Here is a 25614-nt window from a genome sequence, read left to right on the forward strand (position 1 = left end):
ACATACTTGCGTCTGCATCTGACACACACACTTCACAGGGAAAGCACAAAGGGAACTTTTAACCTGGGCAGGTGCAGGAGGTCAGCGCGGGAGCGGGCGGCCCCTCTTACCTTGTATTCTGTAAGAGAAAGCAGAGACCACAGGGGCTGGGTTAGAACACGCACGAGCTCGGCCCAAAGGTGGAAGCAGCCCGTCCAGGACCCCCACCCTGCGGTGGGCCGGGCCTCGTGGTCTCCATCCCCGCCCGCGGCATCCTCCGAGCTGCAGGGGGACGGGCTCTGGGATCTCCGGCCGGAAGCCAGAGCAGCAGGCATGGTCGGGAGGCTGCAGGCCAGACTGGGAGCCAGACGCGGCACTGTGTTCTCCCTCGGCCGTGCTGCTGTCTCCCTGGTGGTCCGGGCCTGCCTCGGTTTACCCCCGTGGAGACAGGCAGCCTTGCTGGGGTCGAACCCCCCTGCCTCTTACTGTTTTCCCTTCGTGACCCTTTAGCTCCTCCTTTTCAATACAGAGCTCCGCGTGCTAGCTTTTTAAAAAGGTTTTCCTTCCAGACTAAAAGCGGCTTGTTAAAAATTAAAGTCGTACGGATGGGAGGCCTCCGTGAGCACGCAGAACCCACAGGGCAGCACCTCTGGATCTCGGCCACAAGCAAGCCTGTCTCGGGAGGGAGACCCTGGCGAGGGGCTGGGCACCGGGGGGCCGGTCCTTGAATTTCCCCATGTGCCATGCAGGGTCCCGGCCGCCCCGGCTCTGAGCCCGGGGCCCTGGAGGCCACTTAGAGCTCCCTCCACTCCCACATCCAGCGCGAAGCAGCCCAAGAGAGCAGGCTCCGGTCACCCTCGGGTGACAATCATGAGTGAGCAGCGGGGGGCCCGGTGGCTCAGAGCTGGCAGAGCCCTTGGGCAGGCACCCGCCACGTGACCGGGTCTCTCTAGTAACACCAACCTCCCTGCAGGCCACCCTGCTGGTGTGAAGCCCTGGGAGCCACACGGAGAGCAGGGCTGGGGCGGCATCTGACCCAGCTTCAGACCCGCGGGCTTTTCACTGTGTCTCCGCCTCCTTTATTGCTATAGAATTTAACAGCAGGTGTGGGCTGGCCTCCGCCCTGGCGTGGGACGGACATTCAAACACAGATCTCTCCCCAGGTGACCCGGAGTGACAAGTAAGTCAGGGTGGGGTTGGCAGTGCTCAAGAGGTGAGCACCTGGGTCAGGAAACGGAGAAGCCTCTGAGTTAGGAGGTGGGGAGCACCGGAGGGAGGGGAGAGGAGAGGGAACATCGCCGGCAGCTTTAGGATGGAGGTAAACCAACCCTTGACCGGAAGAGGCAGGGACATGACTGCCCCAGGCTCCCCGACTCCACGATGCTCAGAGCCTTCTGCCAGCGGCCCTGGCCGGGGGTGGTTTCAGAACGAAACTCGTGGAAACCTGTTAGCGACCCCTGCCCCAGCCAGAGACCCACGGGGTCCCCGCTTCCGGTACCTCGCGTGCCCCAGCTGGCATCCAGGTCTGCTCCACAAGGGGCCAGATTGGCATTCTGGAAGAGAAAGAGAGAGGGCGGCAGGGGGCAGGTTGCAGGGCGCAGGCTGTCGCCGGGCTCCTGGCGGCCTGGCCGGGGAGGAGGGTCAGCCCACGGTGCTCACTGAGGCCGGGCTCTGGAAGGGCCGTGTGGCCGCCCACACCCGTCGGGGCTGCCGGCTTCCCACGCGGCGGGTTTGCTCACATACCTCCCGCCACCTTCAGGCCTGAGCTGCCCCTGCCTGTCCAGCCAGCTCCTTCCCGTTGTGCTGACAGCTCCAGGGCGCCCGGCCCCTCGGCCCGCAGCTGGCCTGGACCCGGAGGGCGGCTCACTAGGGCTACGGCTCTGCTCCCTCCAGACGCACCGTCCCCAGGGACTCAGGTGGCCGGTGTCTGTAAAGTCCCCAGCACAGACCCCTAGCGTCGTGAGCACCCCGTACAATCACTGTGGCTGTGATGGCTGATGAGGTCCAGGGATGGTATTCGGAGGGGGCATGGACCCAGCCACCTGTCTCAGGTGCCTCCCTCACCTGTCCACGGTACCAGCAGCCAACTCTGCTGTCTGGAATTCTCTTTCCCTCTGCCCACCTGAAAAAGTCATCCTGCAAACCTCGACAGAGGGTTCCTGCCCCACAATGCAGGTGCTGAGGCCCCGCAGGGTCAGTCAGTCCCTCTCCTGTCCAACTGTCTTGGTCCTGCATCCGCTGCCCACGGTGGAGAACAATGTTTTATTTGTGCCCGTATCCCTGGCACCCGGTACGGAGTCTGACACGGGGTCAGGGGTCTTGGCCAGTGCTTCTGGAACTGGGTACAGGGGTTAAATTTCCAGGATAGAGCTCTGCAGTTAAGGGATTATATTCCTCACCCTTGGGTTGTATTACAGGGAGAGAACTTTCAGCACTAATTTACTGCAGGAGGTGATAAGCCAGGAGTTGGTCAGAGTCCTAGCGAGCGCGGGGGCAGGACGAGGCCTCCGAAAGCACCGGGTCCAAAGTCCTTCATCCTGAACAGGGGAAACTGAGGCCCAGAGACGCCGGGACGAGGGCGGCGAGGCGGGTAAGCACCTAAGTGGAGGGTTGGAGCTGGTCTTTACATTTCTGATACTTTGTCCATCATGGATTTTTTTCATTAATTTGGAGTTTTCAAAACATTGTATTACCTTGTTTACCTTGATAACTGAGTCCTTTGGTAAGTGCCCTGAATGCCTCACCTTAGTCCCAGCACTGGGACCAGAGCCCGGCAGCCCCTCACCTGCCGGTGACTCTCCGTGACCCTGCACCTCCTCCACTTGACTGAATGATTCCCCTTGGGAGTTTTCAAGAGCAATATTTGCAGACATTTTCTCAGGCCACTGACAAGGACCCCCCCACCCCCACCCCCGTGCACCTGCCTGGTTAGGGACGCTCCTGTATAAAGCAAGGCAAACCTGCCTCCCACCTGGCCCGGCTGCGATACGAAATAGAAATGCCGCCCCCTAGTGCCCGCTGCCCTGCATCACAGGCTGTAATCTCCACGGCCACCGCCACCACCTTGGGCAGTTGGAAACCCACTTCCGGGCAGCAGAACCGGCTTCCTCTGGTCCGCCAGGCTCTGAGACTAGGCAGAGGCTCTCAGGAGGGAGGGTGGGGCGTCCCCCGGGTGGAGGCGGGGGGGGGGGGGTGTCACGGTATCAGTCCAGAGCAGGGAAAGAGCTCTCTACTCCTTGCCTTCTAAATGCCAAGTGGTGATTATTATCACCATTTAATAGCCGAGGCTCAGAGACATGAAGCAACTTGCCCAAGGTCACACAGCTAATATATGGAACTGTAAAAAATTTAACCCGTGCATTTTACTTTTCAAAAATTATACTGGGATTGATAACGGTAAGAAGGAAATCGTGGCCATCTCACCATTGTTCTTTTCTTGCTAAAGCTCACACTGGAGCGTGCCATTTTACTCACTAGCCACTGAGGTAGAAGTAAGAAGGAGTAGAGACTAGCTTTCATAATAACTATTCGTTTGGGAACTACGCTATAGAACTTAGAAGATTTCACAACTATAACGTTATGTGTCCTGGCAATAACCTTAAGAGGTAAGGATAATTTTTTTAAAGACTAGGAAATAGAGACTCACAGAATTTAAGTAACTTTTGCCCAAACACACACCCAGGAAGTGGCAGAGCTGGGATTTGAACTCGGGGCTCCCTGATGATAATGCATGTACTCTTTCCAGCATATCCGGCTTTTAAAATTTGTTAAGGTTTTCTTTGTAGTGACATACAGGAACCTTTTCATTAATGTTTTATGGGTATGTGAAAACCCGATTCAAAATATATGAATTTTTTTCATATGCCTATTAGATTAAGTTTGCTGTTTGCACTATTAAATTGATCTCCATACTTTTTTTCTCCTTCACTAGATCCATGTCTGATTTCAAAAGAGTCATGTTCACATGACCTACCGTACTTGCGTTTTATCAAGGTCTCTGGCATTGCCACGTTGCTTGGCAAGTTTAAATTTATGAATGCCGTTAACTGCTTTATAACTTGTGTCATCACGAGCTAGTGTTCTTTCTTTTTACCACAAATTCTACTAATTCATCTTAACCTTAACTTCTACCTTATCTGACATTAATACTGCCACTCACGCTTTCCTTCTACTTGTGACTTTGGTATCTCTTTCCCATCCTTTGACCTCTAATCCATTAAAAAATAATTTGTGTTCATCTCATGATGATACATGTTTTTCTTCTTTTATTTTTAAAAAAATCTAACCTGACAGTTTTTGTCATTTAGTAGGAAAATTCAGTCTGTCCTTAGTTAGCAACAGCGTTTTTCAAAATGGGACTCCTCCCAAGGGGCTACCGTGTGGGTCTGTCGGTGACCAGCGGTCAGTCTCTTAATAGCAGACCGGGTGGCACATGTTGGAACCAATGCTGTCTCATCCACAGGAAAGCCTTTAGTAGGTGGCCGTTTCCCTATTTATTCTACAGAGAGGTGTGAATATCTACCATGTGTCAGGCTCTGTGGCGGGCTAGTTATCAGGACGTTTTAACAAGCTTTGGGACATATGGTGCTGGCCCCTTGTGACAAATCCCTTCCGGAACAAGAACCAGGCACATCTCTGCCTCCCCTGACTTACTGACTTCCTTCCTTCCATCTGACAATAAGAGAACTACACAACCGGTCACGCTCAGGAAGCTCACAGCTAAGCGTCGGTGGGTTTTCCCAGTGTTCTGTGTGTCTCTGATGTAATTTTCTCCTACTGCTTTCTCTTCCTCTCCTTTGGGATTTGGTGTTACTGGGTTTTTGGTCACTCTGCATCTGGGCTTTTACTTTAGGTCACCTGGAATCCTTTCAGAAACAACTTCATCTGACATGGTTGAGCTGCAAAAGACTGGTCCTCAAATCACCTGGCTTCTCAGCTGAGAAGCAGGCGTACGATTACGTTAGAGTCTCAGAAAGAGTGAAGAAAAAAAAATAGGAGAGAACATGAGGAGGGAAAATGAATCCCCCGAAAAAGTCAGCAATAACCTTTATCAATCTCCTGGATATTGTAATGTGAAACGCTAAAAATCCTCATGTGGTGATGAACTCCATCTTTATCGACTCCCCAAGACGTGCAGAAGGCCTCACTCACAGGCTTTCTAACACTCTGCTCCCCACCCTGAGGCCAGCAGGGGAAACATTCCCGGAGGGTTCAGCTCTGACTCTGTAAAGCTTAGAGTCTGCTCTCTGCTCTAGGAGAGGCCTGAAGATGGTGTCCCCGCCAGAGTGTCTGGATCCGCTGTTCCCAGACTCCTTGGGGGTGGAGCCTCCGGAGGCCACGCCTTCCTCACAGGTGCTGGGAGCCATCGACCCACGTCCTTCCAGCTTGGCAACCAAGAAGGGACTCTCCCTAGAGGATGCATAACCCCGCCCCCAATGACGCAAGCCTGGAAGGGCTGACGTTCAGGCTCTTGTCTCCCACATTTTGAGAGAAACCCCAGGACTTGACTTGGGGAGTGGAACGCCTCGGCATGGACATGGCCCAGTCCGTGACCTCGGCGCTCACGGCCCCGGAGTCAGAGCACAGCCGTGCCGGGTGAACAGAGAACGTTCTGATGGTGCTACTGCCCTCGGGACCCTCACGCTGAGCCCAAGGATCTACGTTCCCCGGCGCTGTGGACTCCTGCTTTCTCATGTCCCCTGCATCCGTCCTTAGAAGGGAATTCAGAGAAGCATGCTACGTGCCATTCCAGCTCGGCCCATTCTGAATAAACGGGGTGGGGGGGACTGGTTAGTGGGGTGGGCGGGGTTCCCTCGAGCAAACCATGCAGAAGCACCTGGGCCCCGGACACACACAGCAGCAGGGCCCACAGAGCTCGAGAATGACAGAAAGGCCCGAGGACACCCGCAGCTTCCGTGGTGGCGTCCCTGTTCTTGGATGTGCCCCAGGGCCTGGACCCTGGATTTGAGGTCTGCCTGAGGGGTCGCTGTCCCCTGCGATACACACTTGCTGCTGGGGCTGCCCCAGGGCAACACACGGGGACTGACGTCTGAGTGGCTTCTCTTGGGGGGTGAATGGCCTCGGTTTGTGGACAAACCTCCTCCGACCGGGAAGAGGCTGCCTCAATGGTAGCAAGTCTCCTGGGGCTGTGTGTGTGTCTGTGTGTGTCTGCATGTGTGTCTGTGTGTGTGTGTGTGTCTGTGTGTCTGTGTGTGTGTGTGTGTGTGTGTGTGTGTGTGTGTGTGTCAGGGGGTTGGCGGGGGGGTCTGGTGTCATCACGCCCGCTCCGCCTGAGGGGTCCTCACTGGAGACCTAGCAAAGCTGTGGGGAGAGGGACAAACACGAGGGCCCAGCTGCGGGGGGACAAGTCAGGCACCACGCTGTGTGGGCTCACGTTGTCATGTCCCCGGATTCAGACAGAAGGGGGCAGTCAAAGCAGCCTTCGGCTGGGAGTGGGCAGAGAAAGCCGGCCCCTCGGTGTGGCCCCAGTAACGGTCACAGTGCTAAGGGCATCATCAATGGTAACCATGGTGATGGTACTAACACTGGGGGCCGGGGAGGAAGGGCGCTCCAGGGAAGGAAGTGGATTCTGGGCCCACATGGCTCACGAAACCCCTCCATCCTTTAAGACCCTTATTAGGCTCCAGGTCACAGGAGAAGGACGGTCAGGAGGGCCTTAAAGAGGGTCTGATTCCTCTGGGTGGCCCCGCTGCCCCTGCCCCCCGACACTGAGGTCTCCCTGGGGGCTGGGAGCAGAGGGGAGGAGGGGTGTTGCCGGGTGGTGGTCTGGCCCTGGGTAGAGCAGCAGGCAGACGTGGGGGGGTGAGCAGGGTCCCCAGGGCCCGTCCTCCTGGCCGTGTGGTCACCAAGCTGTGGGAGCCGCCCTAGCTCACGGTGGCCGTTAGTACGCATGTGCTGGGGAGGGCGTGCGGGGCCGAGTACCTACCCGGTGGTCCAAGCCATTCTTGCCATGTCCTGGGACAGGGTCAGACTTGGAATAGGGGAACCCTGAAACAGACACAGCACAGCTGTCACGCATGCAGCCAGGTCGGCGGGGCTGCGCAGGTGACATGGGACGGCCCTGAAAATCCCACCTGCCTCATTCGAGACCTCTATCCCCAGGGCACTGACCGAGGATGAAGCCAGGAAGTGGGGGACGTCCCGGAGCCCGCCCATGACACCAGGAACGTCACGGAGCCCGACCCGGCCTGGCAGGCACCTGCATCCTCTGGAAGCCTGTATCACCGGGCCAAGCTCCTCACCTGGCTGACCAGGAGAGCGGGGGGCAGAGGGAGGAAGGGGCCCCATGCAGGGTAGGGCTGTGCTAACCTGTGCCAGAGGCGGCCAGCGGAGGCCCAGCACCACCAGAGGTGGCCTGCAGACTATTGTTTCAAAACCCTTGAGCTGTTTGCAGTTGGCGGATTTCACATTAAAATCCTAATTTCTAGCTTCTCAAAGGGCCAGTCTGAGACACTGGGCCCTGGATTCCCTGTGGGAATCCCACACCTGGTCTCCCTCCATTGACCACATCCCTGGCTGCTCTGGGGGGGCCAGGACTTTGAGACCTCCCCAGTGAACCGCTTCAATGCCACGTCTGGAGAGAGCAGAGTGGAAACTCCTGGCTCAGAAGTCCGTGTGGGATGTGCCCCAGAAGGGAGGCCAAGGGGCACAGCCTGGGCCCCCTGGAGGGGCAGGGGACCTCCACCACCCTTAGAAGCACCCTTAGGAGGCCTTTCCCGGCTGCCTGAACTGTCTTTCCATAGCCTGTGGGCCTGTAAAAAGCAGGGCCCATGTCTGCTGCATCTGGGGGTCCCTGTCCCCCACAGCTCAGGCAATAGCACTGGCTCCTGGGAGCCACCGGGCTGCCCGAGGGCTCAGAGGGGACGGCGGGTCCCATCCCTCTGTGTTCACGAGGCTGTAAACCGGAGGACTGAGCCTCCAAAGGTGAGATGGGCGCCGTGCACAGAACTGCCTGTCCGTCCACCCACCCGCCCACTCCAGGAAGGCCCACTTCTGAACACAGGATGCTGGTCGATCCAGGCGCCTGTCTTGTGGGGTGGAGGGCCAGAGAAGACATTCTGTACAGGTCACACCGTAGGAAAGGCCTCAGCTGGGGACCTGCCTCGGGGACTTGTTTGTCCCAGGGTAGTCTGTGGGAAGGTTCCAGATGTGGGTTAGGAAGGGCCTTTCACGACATCAAGGGCAGGGTTCTCAAGCTGGTTTTAGCCAAGGAGCCCTCTTGTCACAGGAAATCGATGTGAAAGCTCCGATACATGAAACAGGAGAGCGGAGCTGGAGGGAGAGAAAAGTGGGGCCAGACGCTCGGGCATCCCTCGCCCCTCCTGGTTGCCCTGGGCTCCGCCAGGTAAGTGACCTAGCCAGCTCCTCCCATTTCACAGAAGGGGAACTGAGGCCCGGGGACACAGAGGGACCTGCCCAAGGTCATCCAGCCCTGGGACACAAGACAAGGGCCTCCTGACTTACAGTCCTGAGGTCCCTCCAGGACACACCTGCTTCCCAATTTACACCCAGAGCCAGGCACACTTGGGCATGTGAGGCTGTCGGGCTGAGGATCTAAGGGACCCTCAGCTGAGACCCAGGAGCTCCTGGTCAGTCGGGGATGCCAGCGTCGTCTTCTCAAAGTGGCGTCTCCAATAATAAGCTCACCAGCCACGCCTGGGAGCTTGCGACAAAGGCAAATTCTCAGGACCCACCCCAGACCTACAGACTATGCCCTCACCTCCAGCCTTACCTGCTCTAAACCAGCGGTTCTCTACCCGGATGCACTGCAGTCACCTAGCCAGCTTCTAAACTCCCCTGTGCTCAGGCTGCCGGCCTCTGGTCTCACAGTAGGTGTAGAGACCTTACTTCCACTCAGGCCACTCCATCTTCCTCACTCATCAACTATGACTGTCTTCGCTCTTTCTTCTACCTGCCCTGAGTTTCCATATCGGATGGTGTAACAATTTTTGCTTCGATCATCAATGATTTAAGAAACTCATCACAAGAAGGACAGTCTGTTATACTGACCCCTAATTTTAACCTGTTTTGATGTTCTTCCTTTCTGAATTTCCGAGCTCTCTTATCACTTCCTTTCTGTTTGGAGAACTGCTTTGAGCCAAGTACGTCTGCGAGTGAAAACTTGTCTTAGTTTTCCTTTGTCTGAGAATGTCTCCATTTTCCATTCATTCCTGAAGGATATTTCCATCCGAGATAGAATTCACATCCACAGCAAATGTCTTTCTGCACGTTATATACGTGCCATCTTCCTCTGGCCTCCGCAGTTTCTGGGGAGAAGTTGGCTGTCATTTGCGTTGGTGTCCCCGGTAGGGAGTATAATATGTCTTTTCTCTCAGGCTGTTTTCAGTATTATTTTTTTCTGTCTTTAGTTTTTGTAAGTTTAATTATGGTGTGTTTTGGTGTGGATTACTTTGAGCTTATTCTACTTGGGGTTCACTCAGTTTCTTGAGCATGTGAAGTTTATGGCTTTTGCCAAATTTGTTAAGTTTTCAGGCGTTATTTCTTTGAATATTTTTCAGACCCATTCTCTTCTTTCTGGGACTCCAGTGATACAAGTGTTGTCTGACAGGTCTCTGAGGCTCTGTCCATTCTTTTCTGCTATTTTCTCTCTGCTGTTTAAGTTGGATAATTTCTGTAGTTCTGTCTTCAAGTTCACTGATTCTCTCCTCTGACGAATCCCGCTATTCTGTTATTGAACCCATCCAGTGAATTTTTGAATCTTGGTTATTTTATTTTTCTTTCCCATAATTTCCATTGGATTCTTTTTTGTATAACTTGTATTTCTTCTGTGAGATTTTCTTTTTTTCTTTTTCATTTGTTTCAAGAGTATTTGCAATTGTTTGTTGAAGCAGTTTTGCGATGACTGCCTTAAAAATCCTTCTCAGGATAATTCCAATATCTGATTCTTTTCCGTGTTAGGATGTGTTGATTGCCTTTTCACATTCAAATAGTTATCTTCACGGTTCTTGGTGTGAGGAGTGATTTTCCACTGCATCCTGGACATTCGGATGTTAGGTTGGGAGACCTGGATCCTAGCTAAGTTTTCCATGTCAGCAGGCTGTCCCTGTGCTTAGGTTTAACATGTGGGGCATGGCTTATTATGGGCTGTGAGTCTGAAGTCAGTTTAGTTAAAGTGCTCTTCTGGTCTGCTGCGTCCACCTGGTGTTTCTGGTAGCAGGCTGGGGTGACAGGTGCTTCCCCGGTTGCCCCGTACCCCGAGGTGGGGGTGGGAGACACCAGCCATGGATGGAGCGTGTTTCCCTGGGCCTATTCTCTAGGCTGCTGGGTGCCAGTGGGCCTTCTGCTGGGTACCAGGGAGGGCAGTCATCTACTTGGTCACCTTGTCCACTGCATGGGAGGTGAGAGACACTGGTCCCGCATATTTCCTCAAGTCCTCAGTTCTCTGGCCAGTCCACCTTTCTCTCTCTACCCTCCAGAGTTCTGTGATTGTCTACTGCCCTACTGTTCTTGGGCCTTTCAGTTGTACTGAGTGGGAAAGAGCAGGGAGAGATCACATCCCTGGGATGCTATCAAGACCCATTAGAATTGGCCTCTCTTGGGATGGGACCAGCCATCAGTAGATTTCCGAGGTCCCAGGATCCCACGTGCAGCCGAGATTGAGAACCACCCATTTAAAAGGTCCCCTCACGTACTCAGAGATTTTCTTGACCGTCACAAGCCAAGGCATTACACATGAGCCCATTTTACGTTTCAGGAAGCTGAGGCCTAGTGAAATTAAGTGACCTGTATAATACCAAATTGTTACTCACGAAGAGGATGAGACAATCTCCCAGGACCCTAGCTTCGGGAACCAGTAACCCTATCTGCTCCAGCAGCTCTGCCCTGGTGAGGGTTTGCAGGCGTGGGAGTCTTCTAGGGACCTGCCTGGCCTGTGGCATTGGCTGGCCTTAAGAGTGTGTGCTGTGTGTATATTGGAGAGAGAGAGAAGGCACACAGGGAGAAGGCAGGTGTGCCGGACCTGGACAGGTGGCAGCTGGGTACTCGTGACCCCGAGTTGTATCAGGCCCTGTAACCACTGGACACCTGCCCACGCCCCATGTCCAAGCTCAGCCTAACTAGGCTCCCCGTCACCTCCTCCCAGAAGCCCACCCGTGGCAACCTTGCCCTCAGCATTCTGCTGGGATTGACCTTGGGTCTCCTTGGGTCTGTCCGTCTTCTGGGCTGGCTTGTCAGAGGTTAGAGGAGCCACTGGATGGGTGGGCAAGGAGAGGCCCCTTGCAGGTGGATGACTATTCCAGGTGCAGCCACAGGCACACGGCTCATCAGAGCATCCAGGGTGCTTTGTGGACGACGGTGAGGAAGCCACTTCCCTGGGCAGATCTTCGTCAGTTTCACCGGGCTGGTGAACGGTTTTCAGTTCACTGATGTGCGAACGTGTAAGCTCGCAGCTGCGTGGCCCTGTGCAGGTTCGGGTCCCCTCTGTGAGCCTTGGCATCCCCGTCTGAGGAAGGAGGGGCTGGGACCCCCTTCAGCCCCTAGGAACATGAACAGGAGGCCCCTTGGGCCGTCTGAGCTTCAGGCTTCAGAAGCAAGCGAGAGGGGTCCACTCACCATGGCTGGCTTGTGGATCTGACCAGCTCTGTGTGACACCCCGGGGCTCAGCCCACAGGATGCCCACGTTTGAGCCCCAAAGCCCGGGTGCCGCCTGCCAGGAGGACGGGAACATCCCCACTTTTACAGACGAGGCGATTCCAAACTCAGAGAAGTTTGCTCTCGTACCCAAGGTCACATAGCAAGTGAGAGGCGAGGATTCAACCCAGCGGGATCGCACCCACATCTAGCCATCTCTGCTGACCCCTCACGTGATCTCATGCACTCTGTCGCTCCCCTCCTAGCCCCCACCGTGCTGGGGCCCACGAAGGAGGGAAGACCTGGGCACCCGCCGCCCCGTGGGCACTCACTGGGGGGCTGCTGTGGGCACAGGGGGAGGCACGGGGGGCCCATCTGGACCCTGCTCCCCAGGAGCTAACGGTCCTCAGGGGAGAAAAGGACAAACAGGGTCATAGATAAGGTGCTTCCGGTGGGGTTCGGGGGAGGGGAGACAGAGCTCCCAGGTGGGTGGGAACACCTCAAGACCCGGGCAGAGTTGTGTGTAGGGGGACAGAGGAGGCCCTGAGAGCTGTGACCTGGGACGTGGGCTCCTTCCCCCAGACGCCTGAGGGTCTCAGGCACTGCCTGCACCCCTGCCCACAAATCTGAGGCCACACCCTGTCCAGTTCCCCAGCTGGGGGCAAGCCTGCCCATCACGGGGGGCACAGGGACCTTTGCTAAAAGCGAAGAGTCCCAGCCAGCCCCCAGGGAACGGCAGAGGGCTCTGTCCTGGTGCCCCCCTCTCGCACCTGGAGGTGGCTTCTCCTGGGCCGAGGTCCCCTCCCTGACGTCTGGAACCCTCACTGCTCTTGCTGGGGCCGAACGTGAGCAGGGGGCAGAGGGTACTCTGTCCCTCCAGCTGGAGGCCGGGCGGGCCATGCCCTCCCCAGCGGGCTCTGCCCCAGGGGAGTCCCAGCCACCTGCTGGATGCCGGGTGCCGGACGCAAGCCGTCCATCTCCCTCGGGCCTCTCCCTCCCAGCCTTCCCCCGCCCCCTCCGCTGGCCTGGGCTCTCTCCATCCCTGGGCCTCCCCCTGCCCACACTTTCTCCATCTTCCCGCTGCGTCTGACGGAGATGGGAAACAGGGCCCGAGGACTGGGGAGTGAGGTAGGCTCTGAGCAGGAGAGTCACAGTTTCTTTGGGCCTCAGACCCTTCTGAGAAGTAACACAGCTCAGGAACCCACCTGAGGGAGGGCCTGGGTCTCAGGTTACCCACCCCCACGTCCCCGGGGCCCATCCGGGAGCCCAGGACCCCTGTGACTCTGCCTACAGCCCAGAATCCTCTCCTGAGCGCCCAGCCCATCCGTCCATGGCCCGGCAGCTCCGTCTGGGCATCTCGGCCTCCCGACTCAACGTGAAGAACCCACCTTGTTCCTGCCCAGCTGTGAACAGAGATGCCTCCACCCACCTGCGCCAGGACGCCCCGGCCATTCCTGATTCCGCGCCCCCCGCCCCACCCCTCCTCGACTGCTTGCACCAGTCCTGCTGTTTAGACTGTTCAGGGGGGCCTCCCCATGGCTTATCTGGACACCCCAGTCCCTTGAGCCCCGGCCCAGCAGCCTCCAGTCTATCCTCTGCAAAGCTGCCCATCAGTGTCTGAACACATAAAACACATCACCTCACCTCCTGCTCACGGCCCTGCCGCACCGACCCCGGGCCCCAGCAGACAGAGAAGAAAATTCCCAGCATCACGCACAGACCAGCTGTTTCTGGCTGTCCTCTCCCGCCTCCCCACTGGCTTCCTGTTTCCCAAACTGCTGCTCAGAACACCCCAGGACACCCCCAAAAGACTACCTCCCCCAGAACCCTCCCCCAGCCTGGATGACGGCAATTCCCCTCCTGCCCCGACAGTCCGGCTGAAACCTCAGTCAGAGGCGGCCGGGGCTCTGCTGAGAACCCCTAGGCCTGTCCTCCACTCCGAGGCCAGGCCGAGCCTCCCAAGGCCCACAGAGCCCTCTGTGACCCTGCGCATCCCGGGCTCCAGCCCTCCCGCAGGGCCCAGCAGCCAGGCTTCACCTGTGTGAGGAGGGCTCACTCCCACACCTACCCCTTCGAGCCTGCAGCCCTCAAGCCTGCTCACTCAGCACCTCCCTTCCCCGAGCCATCGGCAGCGCCTGGCCCCCCCGACCTGCACGCGCCATAGGCCTTACTTTCTAACGTGCTTTTTGTCTGTGTCCCCGCCTCCTCTGGACCGTCAGCTCCTGGGGCTGGGGTGCTGTCTGTTTGGCCTCTGCTCAGGCCCCAGGACCTGTTCGGCGGTCACACCCTGTCTCTGGGCCTTCTCTTGCTTGTCCAAAAATGAGGGCCAGGACTGAGGTCCCGTCAGGGTGATGCTCGTGGATCCTGCCCCTGGGGTCCTCAGGTCCCAATGCCCAGACTGAGGATGGCCAACCCCCCAAAATTCTCATGGGGTTGGCAGACAGCGAATCAGGTCTCTCTCTCTTTCAGCCGTGGACTAAGAAATGTGAGAATGACTTTTTCTTGCCTGGAAACTCCAGAGGACTTAACAGGGGGTGAGGAAAGCCACTTCTGGCCAGGCCTCAAACCCGCTTTCCTCCTGCCAGCAGGGAAGGAAAAGTGGAACAGAGGTGCTGTCTCCCGAGCTTCACACTGGTGGGCGCTTGGGGGTGGGTGACCCAGGAAGCAATCTCGGATCCCAGCTCCAGACCAGGCCCGGACTGGGTGGGCAGCAGGCGAAGACAAGGGGACGGGACTCCACGGGGACAGACACACAGAGGGTGACGTAAAACGGCAAAACCACAGGCCGGGTGGGCGTGCAGTGGTCCCCATGGGACCAGCCATCTGCACCGCCTTGGTCTCTAAGGTGGGGGCTTCCCTCACCCCGACCTCCAAGCCCACTCTAACTCCCCTCACGTGCTGGGATTTGAGGAAGGGCCTTATTCCCTTTGGCAGGGTGGGGTCCTTTCCACAGGTCACTGAGCCCTCAGGGAAGGGTCTCCAGCTGGCCTGGGGCTTTGTCTTACTTCAGCACACCTGTGACCACCCGGAGGGGATGTGGGAAACCTCAGAAGGGAGGACAGGACGTGAAGGGTTAGGAAGGTGGGACCCAGAGCAGCAGCAGGCCGGCCCACAGGGTCTAGACCAGGGGAGGGGGGCCCACACCACCTCGTGTTCTGCTGGGGCAGTGAATCCCATCCTGTAAGGCTCAAGACCCTCTTCTTGTAACAGAAAATCAGTACCATCCCTTTCCTGTGCAGAAATCAGATTCATCAATAATATAACCTACTACATGCATAGTCCAGGTAATGCCCTAAGTGTAGCATAAAGGAAAACGAGCTGTCTGTCATACAGTGTGTATTTCAATGACACCTCCTTCGCAGGGGCTGTCAGTGTTGGCTGAGAACCACTGCCATAGCGGAGAGGGATGTCACGCTGGTTTGTCAGTTGTCTGCTTCCCTGGGGAACAGGCACTGGGCCATATTCACCACCTCCTCTCCGCTGCCTAGCACTGTGTTCAGCACATAGTAGGTGCTCAGTTAATGTCTGGTGAAGGGGTGGATGAATGACTGAATGATGAACTTAGTCTCAGGTGAGATGTGCTGATGGTGTCATGAGTGGGATGAGGTTGTGCGTGGCCCGGGAGAGCCCACGGGGGACCCCAGGCAGGTGGCGGCAGGGTGCGTGTGCACTTGCTCTCAACGGCGTCTTTGCCTGTCCCAGCTCCCTGCACGCGTCTCTGGGTCAGGGGCTGCTCTTGTCTTCTCGGTCTCCCCCTCGGTGCCCTACACAGCGTCTGGCACAGAGTGGGTGCTCAATAAATACCCGTTGAATTTAATGCATCTCAATTCAACAAACATTTATTGAGCGCCCACTGTGTTGAGTGTCACAATCCTACCCTCCTTGGGGCGCTACAGATGGATGTCCCAGGGATGCAGGCAGGTGCGCCTTGCCACATGCAAACACTTCGTTCAATAACGGTTGTTTGCAAACGAAACTGGTGTCGATGGACTCACAGTTGGGGGCTACATGGTGAGATTGGAAGGAACCCGAGAAAAGAAGGCGGATACCCCTCTCTTCTCAGTTTAAGAGTGTGCTCATCCCGTCCAAATGTCTCAAGAGGCCGGCAGATAGCAAGGCACGCCTGACCTAGGCACGACCAGCAGCCTGGGTCCTCGCTGCTATTTCCATGCACATTGGGAAACAAGGCGATGTCACCAGGACAGAAATAAAGGCACAATTGCAATTGTTAGACACAGTGGGTTTCCCATTCGGAGGAACTGACATCAGAACATGTGTAGAAAGCGAAGGGATGACAGAACCATTGTCATGGTCATCGTGAGCCTGCCCTGAAGGAGGAGGACACACACACACATACACACACACGCAGGTTGTTTGTACTTTGCAGGGTTCGCCCCAGTTAGAGCACGAATTCTAGCATAGGCTTTCCAGTTCCTGCCGGCCGGGCGCACCTGGATGGGAGGCGGTCCATTCCCATCCGCGGCTACACCTGCAGCTTGTTACCGGAACACGGCAGCAAGGAACGGGGCTGACAAACAGACCTTGAAGGTGTGTGACTGGCCAAAACACTTGCACAGCCTCCGGGTCTCGCAGGGCCTACTGCCTGGGGGACGCCTGGGACGACCGCAGGGCGCCTCGTCCAGCACGTGCAGACGAGGAAGCAGTGCACAGAGGTGAGGAAACACGAACGGGTCAGCGCGGCACAGGGAGGTCCCCACGGGGCGGCCCGTCTCCTGCCCAGGCTTCTCCGCAGATGGTGTCCCCACCTCCCTAAGCCCCAAGCCACAGGCAGACCGGAAGGTAAGTGGGACTCCCTGGGGACAGCAGCTGCCCCCCTGAGGAGAGACAGCACGGGGAGCTGCAGATGCAGGCCCACCCACCTCCCAGCAAGGGAAGGACTGAAGCTAGAAAAGACCACCCTGAGGACCCCAGATAGTCCTTTCCTGGGTGCTCTCGAGTCCCGGGGCTAACGCTTTGGTGTCCTCTGGGGGACTCTCCGGTGTGACCTTCCAACGGGGATGTCAGCCCTGTGCTCCGGCTCTGGGTCCATTTAGAGAGCAGAGGCCCAGGCGGACGGGGCCCGGGGCACACAGACATCTGCTTACAGAGATCACACACAAAACGACACATGCTTTCTCTGTTTAGGCGTCTTCTTTAACCAGTGATCACCTCCACGCTTCTCACCCTCTTCCCACGTCGGAACACACGCACTTTCATTTGCGAGACGGTTTACAGTCACGAGAATGGTGGTGATGACGATGAGCACCTACTACGGGCCCGGCCAAGTGCTGGCTGCACACGTGCCACCTCCTCCGGGTCTCTAACGACCCCGCCAGGCACACAGGTGAAAATGGGGCCCAGCGAGTGGTGAGCCAACATCTGAACTCAGGTCTGTCTTACGGCAAAGCCAGTGTCTCTCCTTGGCTTTCTCACGTCCACAACCATCCCCTCCTGGCCTCTGCTTCCAAGCTAAGCCCCCAGCTTGTCCACAGAAACCCACCCACAGCTGCTGAGACCCAAAGACTCTGCCCACCGTCTACCGCGGGCATCAGACGACAGCTTGCTGTCGTTTCCGCCTGTAATTTACAGCCTCTGGACGTGAAGAATGTTATATGGGGAGTTTGGCCCGGCATCCGAAGGTCACGCCTACTGCAGCTTCACGACCCCCCGGATCAGGCAGACGGGGTCTTTGTCTCCTGCACTCCCTGAGGATCTGTAGTCCCAGCTCCCGGCCCCTCGCCCAGGATGAGCACAGGAGACAAGATAATGCCGTTCTCGGCTCCGAGTCTGGACTCGCCCCCCCTGGACCATGCTCCTGTCCGCTCCGGAGGGAGCCGGGCCCTCAACTTCCAGCCTGGCAGCCTGCAAGCCCTTTTCCCAAAGGAGCCCAGGAGCCTGAGTTGGCCTTCTGCCCTCTTGCCGGCTCTGGAGAGTTCCGGGAGACGCTGGCGTGGCCCTTGGGCAGCAGGCTGGCTGAATCAGGGTGTCACCAAGGGAAGCCGGCACACGGCTACTGGTCTGCTTCCTACCGGGCTCGCCACTCTGTGGGTTTGCTCTCGTAGTTTTTAATGAGCAAGGCTTAGATCTGGGGGGGATTGGCTCGAGGTTGTGGGCCCCTTTTCTGTAAGGACTTTCATGCCACACTGACAGCTCCTTGCTCAAAAGAACCACTCACGTGAGTAAATGTTGTCCCCTGGCATCGTTTGGAGAGGACCTCTATCAGTCCCGCTACTGTGGGCCAAAGACTGGCTGTCTAGGTCTGGAGAGTTGGTCCTAGTGTCTCCGTCCCCCTTGAGAAGCAGCCAGTTGGTCTTCTGCTGAGAAAAAAAACAGAAGTGAATTTTGAGGTCACCTGCAGTGGCATCGCCCCACTTTACAGAGGAGGAAACGGAGGCTCAGGGAGGTCAGGGCCCACATGGCTTCACGAGGGGACAGCAGGGTGAGCCAGCCTTGGGCTCTTTCCACACACACCTACCTTCCTTAAAGACAAGCAAAGGGGGTCGTACCTCTTGAGCCAGGGTGGGCGGGCAAACTCAGCCCATGGGCCAAACCCTAAAATATGCATTTTGATTTGTTTTCCTTTCCTATCGGACATCTCCTTGGTTCTAGACCATGACCAGGTTACACAGCATAGAGCAAATGAGGACTTTGGCAGTAGACGTGCTAGTCCTAACTGTAAGGGGACTTAGATTTGGTCCCCGTTCCATGTGGCCCTGCCTAATCCCTAAGGAGCACAACCTAAGGGGAGGAGCCTGAGGCTTGAAGCTGGAGAAGTCCCCACGGAAGCAGGTCTGCCCCTGCATTACCTTCCTGTTATCCGCGTCGAAACTTCCGTCCTCCCCATCCGATCGCCGCCCGGCTGGAAGGGAAAAATCGATGTCAGGGCAGCGCACCATAGATTCTGGGTCCCATGTGTCAGCTCCCACTGCACAGTCATGCTCAAAGATGGAAAACAGTCAAAGACAAGTCGCCAGCACTCGCACTTTTGAGGGCTGAGGAACCAGCCCAGCTGGCGAAGGTCCCCGCAGGAATGTGGCCTGGGGAGTGCCTGGGGCCTCGCACAGGATGTGGTAAATCGAGAGCAGATGTGTGAAGTGATGCCTCATTGACATTCCAGCCAACCACCCTGCGGCCGCTCGGCATTTCGAAGAACATACTTTCTATCTTCCAAGTTCAAAGGCACAGAAGGGCCCGGCGATCCAGCCCCTACTGGGTCAGACTCCGCTGGGTGCATCACAGACGTTACTGCTCATCCCCACCTGACCCATTTCACAGATCAGAGGACTGAGGCTCAGAGGCGCCTTTCTCAAGATCATGGATCAGCGGGGGGCAGAGGCTGGCATTTGAACCCAGGCCGTCTGACTCTAAGTCCTTCCTCTGTCTGCCCCACCTCACTGCTCGCAAAACACAAAGAGGTGAGTGAGCTGTGCCGCTGGGAGAATTCCACGCAGAGCAGTAGAGAGGGTACAACAGACAACCAGAGGTATGCTCTATGGAACAGAGCAAGCAAACGTCTGTTATTCAGCAGACTATCTAGAGCTGCGTCAAGAGGTGTCTGTATCTCCATCTGCCTGTTTTGGGATGGGGGCTTGTCACCCAGCCGGGCTGACGTTATCTCCAAGCAAGCATGATGAGTAAATCACACGAGGGCAGGTTGACGGTTCTCAGCATCCAGTTCGGTAAAGACCCATCCTGTGCCTCCCAAGCTAAACCACTGACCCCCATGCAAGGAACGATGAAAGGAAAGACCCCAGTGTCCTTCGCCACCTGCCACGGAGACCGAGGCCACAGTAAGGACATGCCAAGGGTGGGCTCCTTACCTGCAGCCTGCGGAGGGCTCGGACCTTCTAGCCTTTTGGAGCACCCTGCCTTGTGCACCACCAAGGACAAGACTGACATCAGGCCCGAGAGCTTGGAAATTGGGGATTGGGCTACAGGACCTTGACGAGATAAGGCCACAAGTGAAGATGGTTCTGGATACACGGACATTTCATTACTCCCGACGGCCACCTGTTTCTCCGTCTCCCAGGAGAGACAGTGGTTTTCAACGTGAAGATAAAAACCCTGCCGGGTCTACTTGCAGAGGCAAAGTGATGACAAGCCTGCGTGCGGGGCACCGTGCAGGAGGGGCAGGGAGCAGGGGGCTCAGAGGGACGCATGCCCGTCAGTGTAGGCTCTCCTGTTTCCTGGACAACGGCTGTCGCCAGGCAGCGGAGCCTTGAGCGTCTGACCATACATCGGCCGGGACTCTTGGCGGCGGCGCTGTCGCCCCAGGGACATCGGGCCGGCGGCTACCTGGAGCTCTAAGACCACTGCCCTTGTCCAGCCCAGAGAAGGCCTCCAGGGCCAGGTCTGCTGGTAAAAGTAAGCTAGCTGGATCCTTGAACAGCCCACAGAGGCCCCCGAATGGACCGAATGGACAGCCACACTTGGGGTAATTTGCAAATGCAAAAACAATTAAGTGGCTCCCACCAAAGGGCTTTTGGGAATGTGAGCTCCCAGGAGTTCAGATCACGGCGTCCCTCCTGGGTCCGAGGACTTTCCATAGCCTTGGGGAGCCCATTGGGCCAGACAAACTCTGCCTGTAGAGCTACCTCAGGGCTTAAAGAAGGGCCACACCTCCAAAAAGGGGGATATCCCACCAAGATGTAGCCAGTTTCCTCTGCAAACGCCACCAGCTCCACGAGGTGTGCACAAGCTAACCAGACTCAAACCAAGGGCTTTCCGGAGACCCAGTCTCTGCCAGTCCGCAAAACACCCAACGGATTCTCTCGAGAAATGGAGCACGGCTAGGAAAACAGAGGAACCCGGAGCTCTGTGTTATTTTCGGGCCGCTTCCTTAACAGCTCTGAGCCTCAGTTTCCTGATCTGTAAAATGGGCAAATGACGCCCCCCCCCCTCCAATTTACGAGGATCGCATGAGATAACACGCAGGTGCTGTCACATGATGGGGAGCTCAGCTTACACGTTTGGAATATTAGGAATAAAACGAGAGGCTAACCGGGCCGCTAATTTGTAACATGCCGTTTCAGAGTCTCGGGAAAAGACAGATCAATTCAGGACAAGCAGAGAAGTCGAGTTGCGTGTGTCTTTCCTATCACACAAGGAAAGTACTTCCGAGCCCTGGGAAGTATTTCCCAGTGAGCACCCTTTTGGGAAAGGCTGACGTCCGACTCCCTGCGTCCCTTGGGACCTTTAGAGGGAGCGTCCCAATGAGAGGGGGAGGTCTCTAATTTTCTTTCTGGATACAGGGCCATTCCCTTTCCTCCCATCCCCAAACCAAAAGGAGACTCGACCCCACTACAAAGGAATCCCAGAGACACAGGAGATGTGATTCATTCCCGTCTTAAACCAGGCGCCAAAGAAAGCTGAGAGTACAGGCTACACGGGTCGCCTCTACCGTCTGGCGTGGGTGGGCAGCTCTGGGAGGTGGGAGCGAGCCCCCAACCGCCTGCAGGTGTGGGAGGTGGTGAGACGCCACCCCTGCTTCTTGGGCCTGCGTCTCCGCACACACTGCCATCTGACGGCTCACGTGCGCTTACCAAGGAAACAAAACGTCTGTCCCTGCAGCTGGACAGTCAGCTTCCTGGGAAATTTGGGGGAGACATTACTTTTTCCTCTTGAATTCATTTTAAACAGTCTAAAAACTGGGTCAGCTTCACTCCATTGAGAGGAAAGTCCCTGCTCTGTGCCAAGCATCACGGGGCCTCATGCAGAGCCCCTCGAAGCCAGAACTCCGTTCTTCAGAGCGAGAGACAGAGCTGGCAGGGGAGCGGCTGCGGCTGGAATCCTGTCTGCCTCCCAAAGAATCCTGGGTCCAACACTGTGATTGATTCAGGACCGTTCGAAAGACACCCAAAATGTCCCCATAGCAGCTGGACCTTTAGCGGGTGGTGGGAGGTTGCCCGCACCCCACCTCCCAGCCCGTCCAACGCCTTCCGCTGGTCCTGAAGCATCTCTGCCCGACGGGATGTGCTTCTTCCTTCCCTTCCTTCTTCCCCTTCCTTCTTATTTCCCATTCAGTTCTTTTGCTTCCTTTCTTCTCTTTCTTATTCTTTTTTGAAGCCATTAAATTGTAACCAAGTAGAATTGGAACTAAGGTAGTCTAAGAAAACACTATTGGTCTCTAATGATGCAAAATGATGTAAATTAAGAGTGGTGGGTTCAGGGGTCAGGCAGACCCGGTGTGACTTGGCCACTGACGGGTCACTTTGTGGCCCTGGCCTTAGTTTCCTTGTCTATAATAATACCTGCCGCAGGGCTGTGTTGAGATGAAAGCCCAGCACACGCGATGCATTCAGTGGCAGCTCTCTGACTGCTAATCCTAAACCTAACCCTGGTCCTCAACGCCAGGGTCCCACCCCCGCTGAGTCCCCAGGCCTGACCATCCTCATGCTGGAGGCTCATTTCCCAAAAACACCAATGGGACTAGAGCACCAGAGAAAAAACCAAAAACCAGAAAACAACAACTTTTGATGAGTTGGAAATAAAAAGTTGAAAAGTAAATACATTAATTAAAAAGCATAACATTTTAAAACTCACTGAAAATATTATCTTAAGCTAATTAAATGGTCCAGGAACTCGACATCATCACCCGGAGTTTGTTTCCGGAAAGTCTGGCTATTAAAAGGATGGGGGCCTTCCCTGGTGGCGCAGTGGTTGGGAGTCCGCCTGCCGATGCAGGGGACACGGGTTCGTGCCCCGGTCCGGGAAGATCCCACATGCCGCAGAGCGGCTGGGCCTGTGAGCCATGGCCGCTGGGCCTGCGCGTCTGGAGCCTGTGCTCCGCAACGGGAGAGGCCACAACAGTGAGAGGCCCGTGTACCGCAAAAAAAAAAAAAAAAAAAAAAAAGGATGGGTTCTCCTGAGGTGATCCTGAGGTGTGTGCTTCTCTCCCTTGACAGATGAGGGGACGGTCAGTTTGCTGAGATGGGGGTTGGTGGCTGGCTGCACGTGGGCTTTAAACACACACGTGCACACTCACACTCATGCATGCTCACACACACGCATGCTCATACACATGTGTGATGTACACATGCATGCCCCCCACCCCAATGCACTTCTGCCTGGATATGGTCCAGCTCGATGGGGCAAATCTTGTAAAATTAAGACATCTCAAATCTATTGGAAATCAAATGCATCCCATCACATCTATTATGTCCTTAGTTTATTTTTTTGGCCGTGCCACACGGCATGCGGGATCTTAGTTCTCTAAGCAGGGATGGAACCCAAGACCCCTCCCGTGGAAGCGCGGAATCTTAACCACTGGACCGCCAGGGAAGTCCCACATCCGTTATGACCTGACGGTTGTCTAAGGAAAGCTGGTGGAGAGGACTACACAGCACCCGTGAGCACTCACTTCATTCATGGCCCATTTATAGTCAAGCAGGGACAGACTGCATTCATGTTCATCCCCACGACGTGGCTGAACGCGTGGCAGAGACCAGGCGCTCTATAAAGTTTATTTCATAAAATAATCAGTAAACCCACATTCTAGAATGCTAAGAGGGTTTGGGTCATTGTTCAGGGTTCAGTCAAAGAGGAATTCACTTGCCTTTGGATAGCAGAGGTGTTTCTATCCAGATTAAAAAAGAAACACAAAGATTGCCCCTGGTAAGAGTAAACCAGGACTTCCCTGGCAGTCTAGTGGTTAAGACTCCGCGCTTCCACTGCAGGGGGCGCGGGTGCGATCCCTGGTCGGGGAACTGCGATCCCTGGTCGGGGAACTAATATCCCGTGTGCCGTGCGGCATGGCCAAAAACAAGAAACCGAAGCTCCACTGCACGATTTGGTTAAGGGCCTTACTGTCGGAAGTCCTCTGTCCTAGATCGGGCTCTGTCAGGTGCTCGTGAGCAATTTCCTAATCTGATCTACCGCCTATTCCCCTCCCGGGGGCCGGCCCTCCGACCCTGTGTGTGTACGTGATGTTAGCTAGTGGCTGATAAAAGGCCGAGTCAGTCAGTCCTTCCCGTGGACGCGGACAGCACGCACAGCCTCCTGGCTGCAGTATGGGCGCCACGATGGAAAGACACCACGCTGCGCCTGCTCATGCCTTCCTGTGCCTCAGTTTCCCCACTGGTAACACAGGGAGCTAGTCTGGACCACCTCTGAGGGCCCTGGAGTCTATGCGTCCCTTCCTCTCCGATCCCTCGGGAAGATCTGTGCTCCCTGCTTCTCCGACTGAGAGGCAACGGTGAGAGGCATCGCCTTGCGGAAACCCAGGAGTTCCCATTCATCTTTTTCTTTCTTGGGAAGAGGAAGAAATACACAAGGCATAGGGCCTACTGCAGTCAAGGAGAAAATTATAAAACACACAAAGCCTGTGCAACTAGAGCACGGATTTGTCAGTAAGTCACAGAAAACGCACTTTTACAGATTCCACCCAACAGCGTCCATCCAGTTGTCAACGGGGGACGTGGCTGTTTTTTGGGTGCATCTGGACAAGGTCTTGAAGTATGGGGATCCCTCCTCCCATCTCTCTAGTGTCTGAATAACAACCCCCATCACGTGCACCGCATTCGACAGTTTAGAACATGATTCCACGTTCATCATCCCATCCGGTCTTCATAACCAGCCTGTGAAAAGGGCCGAGTGGAGGGTCGGTCCTGTTTTGCAGATGAGGAAACAGAGGCTCAGGATGGTGAAGCAACAAGCCCCAAATCACCAGAAATTCTGGGACGAAACAGAGGTGAGACCTGGAGCCTTCTGTTCCCTGTGCACCTGTCCCCTGCAGACTCAGGTGGAGCGGAGGTGTCTGGTCACCCCTGAGAGGGAAACTGGGGGGCGAGAGATGCCCTTGGAACCAAGCGTCTCCTGCCCCTATTTGCTGATGCAAGAAATCCCTTTAACCAAAGGCTCAGTCATTTATTCTATCATCAGAAATTCTCAAAACACAGGACTTGGGCTTCCCTGGTGGCGCAGTGGTTGAGAGTCCGCCTGCCGATGCAGGGGATACGGGTTCGTGGCCCGGTCCGGGAGGATCCCACATGCCGCGGAGCGGCTGGGCCCGTGAGCCATGGCCGCTGAGCCTGCGCGTCCGGAGCCTGTGCTCCACACGGGAGAGGCCACAACGGTGAGAGGCCCGCGTACCGCAAAAACAAAAACAAAACCAAAAAACAACACAGGACTTAAATTCTCATGGAGGAATAAATGACTGATTCTGGTTTGTCCTGTTTTACAAAGACCAGGCTGCGTCAGATTGTGGTCCAAGCACCTCCGTCCCTCATCATCTTGGCTAAAGTCAGTCTGGCTGCCTCTCTCAAAGTAGCGTCCCTGAAGCCACACACCAAGACCAGCTCCTGGTTACAAATCCCCGTCCCCAGCCCGGCCCACGTGTGTTAGCCCCGGGTTCAGACACACAGAGGTGTCCTCAGTAGGACACACCCTTTGCTGTAATTTATGAAGGGGCCTCTCGGGAGCCTACCGGCAAATTTGCACCTAATGTTTAGACTGCGGGGCCTCCGAGGTACCCTCCCCATCACGTATCAGAACACAACAACGGGAAGCATTCAGTAGCAAAGGCACTGACAGACATGCAGGGCAAACACAGCAGCAGAGGAATCCGACTGTATGTACCATGCTGCTTGTAGATGGGGGGTTTCCTATAGATGTTATCTTTGACGCCAGTGTCTGGGAAAGAAGAAAGAAAAAAAAAAAGGAGAGAACAGCAGGGTGAGCAAGCAAATTGTGATGGTTTCCATCCTACCGCTTCTGTGTGAGCAGCAATCCGTCACCCAGACTTAGGGTCCCCAGCAAGGATCTGGCTCCCGCCCCGGAGCCTGGCACCCAGGCCTCACAGCGCACGTCAGCCTCGCTCAGCCCCGACGCCACCCGCCGTGTGAAGGGGGCAGAGGGACAGAGGCGGCTGGAGCGGGCGTCCAGCGACGACTGTAACCCGGTCAGCCCCGCTCTCTCCAGCCCGTTCTCAGGGGGGCAGCCACGCCTCCCTGGTGTTTGTGGAGATTCAGGAGAAACTCAAACACGTGCCAGTTTGGGGATGCGCACACCCATCTGCGGACTTTTAAA

General features: G+C 56.1%; 1 protein-coding gene across 27 annotated transcripts in view; it reads right to left on the reverse strand.

Moving 5' to 3' along the window:
- The window catches only part of ABLIM2 (actin binding LIM protein family member 2), a 151597-nt gene that overhangs the window by 15578 nt on the left and 110405 nt on the right, over positions 1 to 25614 (reverse strand). For 7 of the 27 annotated variants that reach the window (XR_007477089.1, XR_007477068.1, XR_007477069.1 and 4 more), the window contains 7 exons: positions 25165 to 25218; positions 19410 to 19529; positions 18396 to 18448; positions 17765 to 17906; positions 6926 to 6987; positions 1478 to 1532; positions 7 to 118 (listed from right to left, as the gene is read on the reverse strand). Coding sequence is in view for 2 of the 27 variants with exons in the window: in XM_033419482.2 (XP_033275373.1) it covers positions 111 to 118; positions 1478 to 1532; positions 6926 to 6987; positions 17765 to 17906; positions 18396 to 18448; positions 25165 to 25218 (374 nt within the window). In the remaining 25 variants the exon portion in view is untranslated. Of the gene's footprint in view, positions 1 to 6; positions 119 to 1477; positions 1533 to 6925; positions 6988 to 9758; positions 17907 to 18395; positions 18449 to 19409; positions 19530 to 25164; positions 25219 to 25614 lie in introns of those variants that run through there. The other 20 variants (XR_007477073.1, XR_007477078.1, XR_007477076.1 and 17 more) reach the window with 10 other exon arrangements.

Source organism: Orcinus orca, chromosome 4 (assembly GCF_937001465.1).
Source record: "Orcinus orca chromosome 4, mOrcOrc1.1, whole genome shotgun sequence".
In the NCBI taxonomy this organism is placed as follows: Eukaryota; Metazoa; Chordata; class Mammalia; order Artiodactyla; family Delphinidae; genus Orcinus; species Orcinus orca.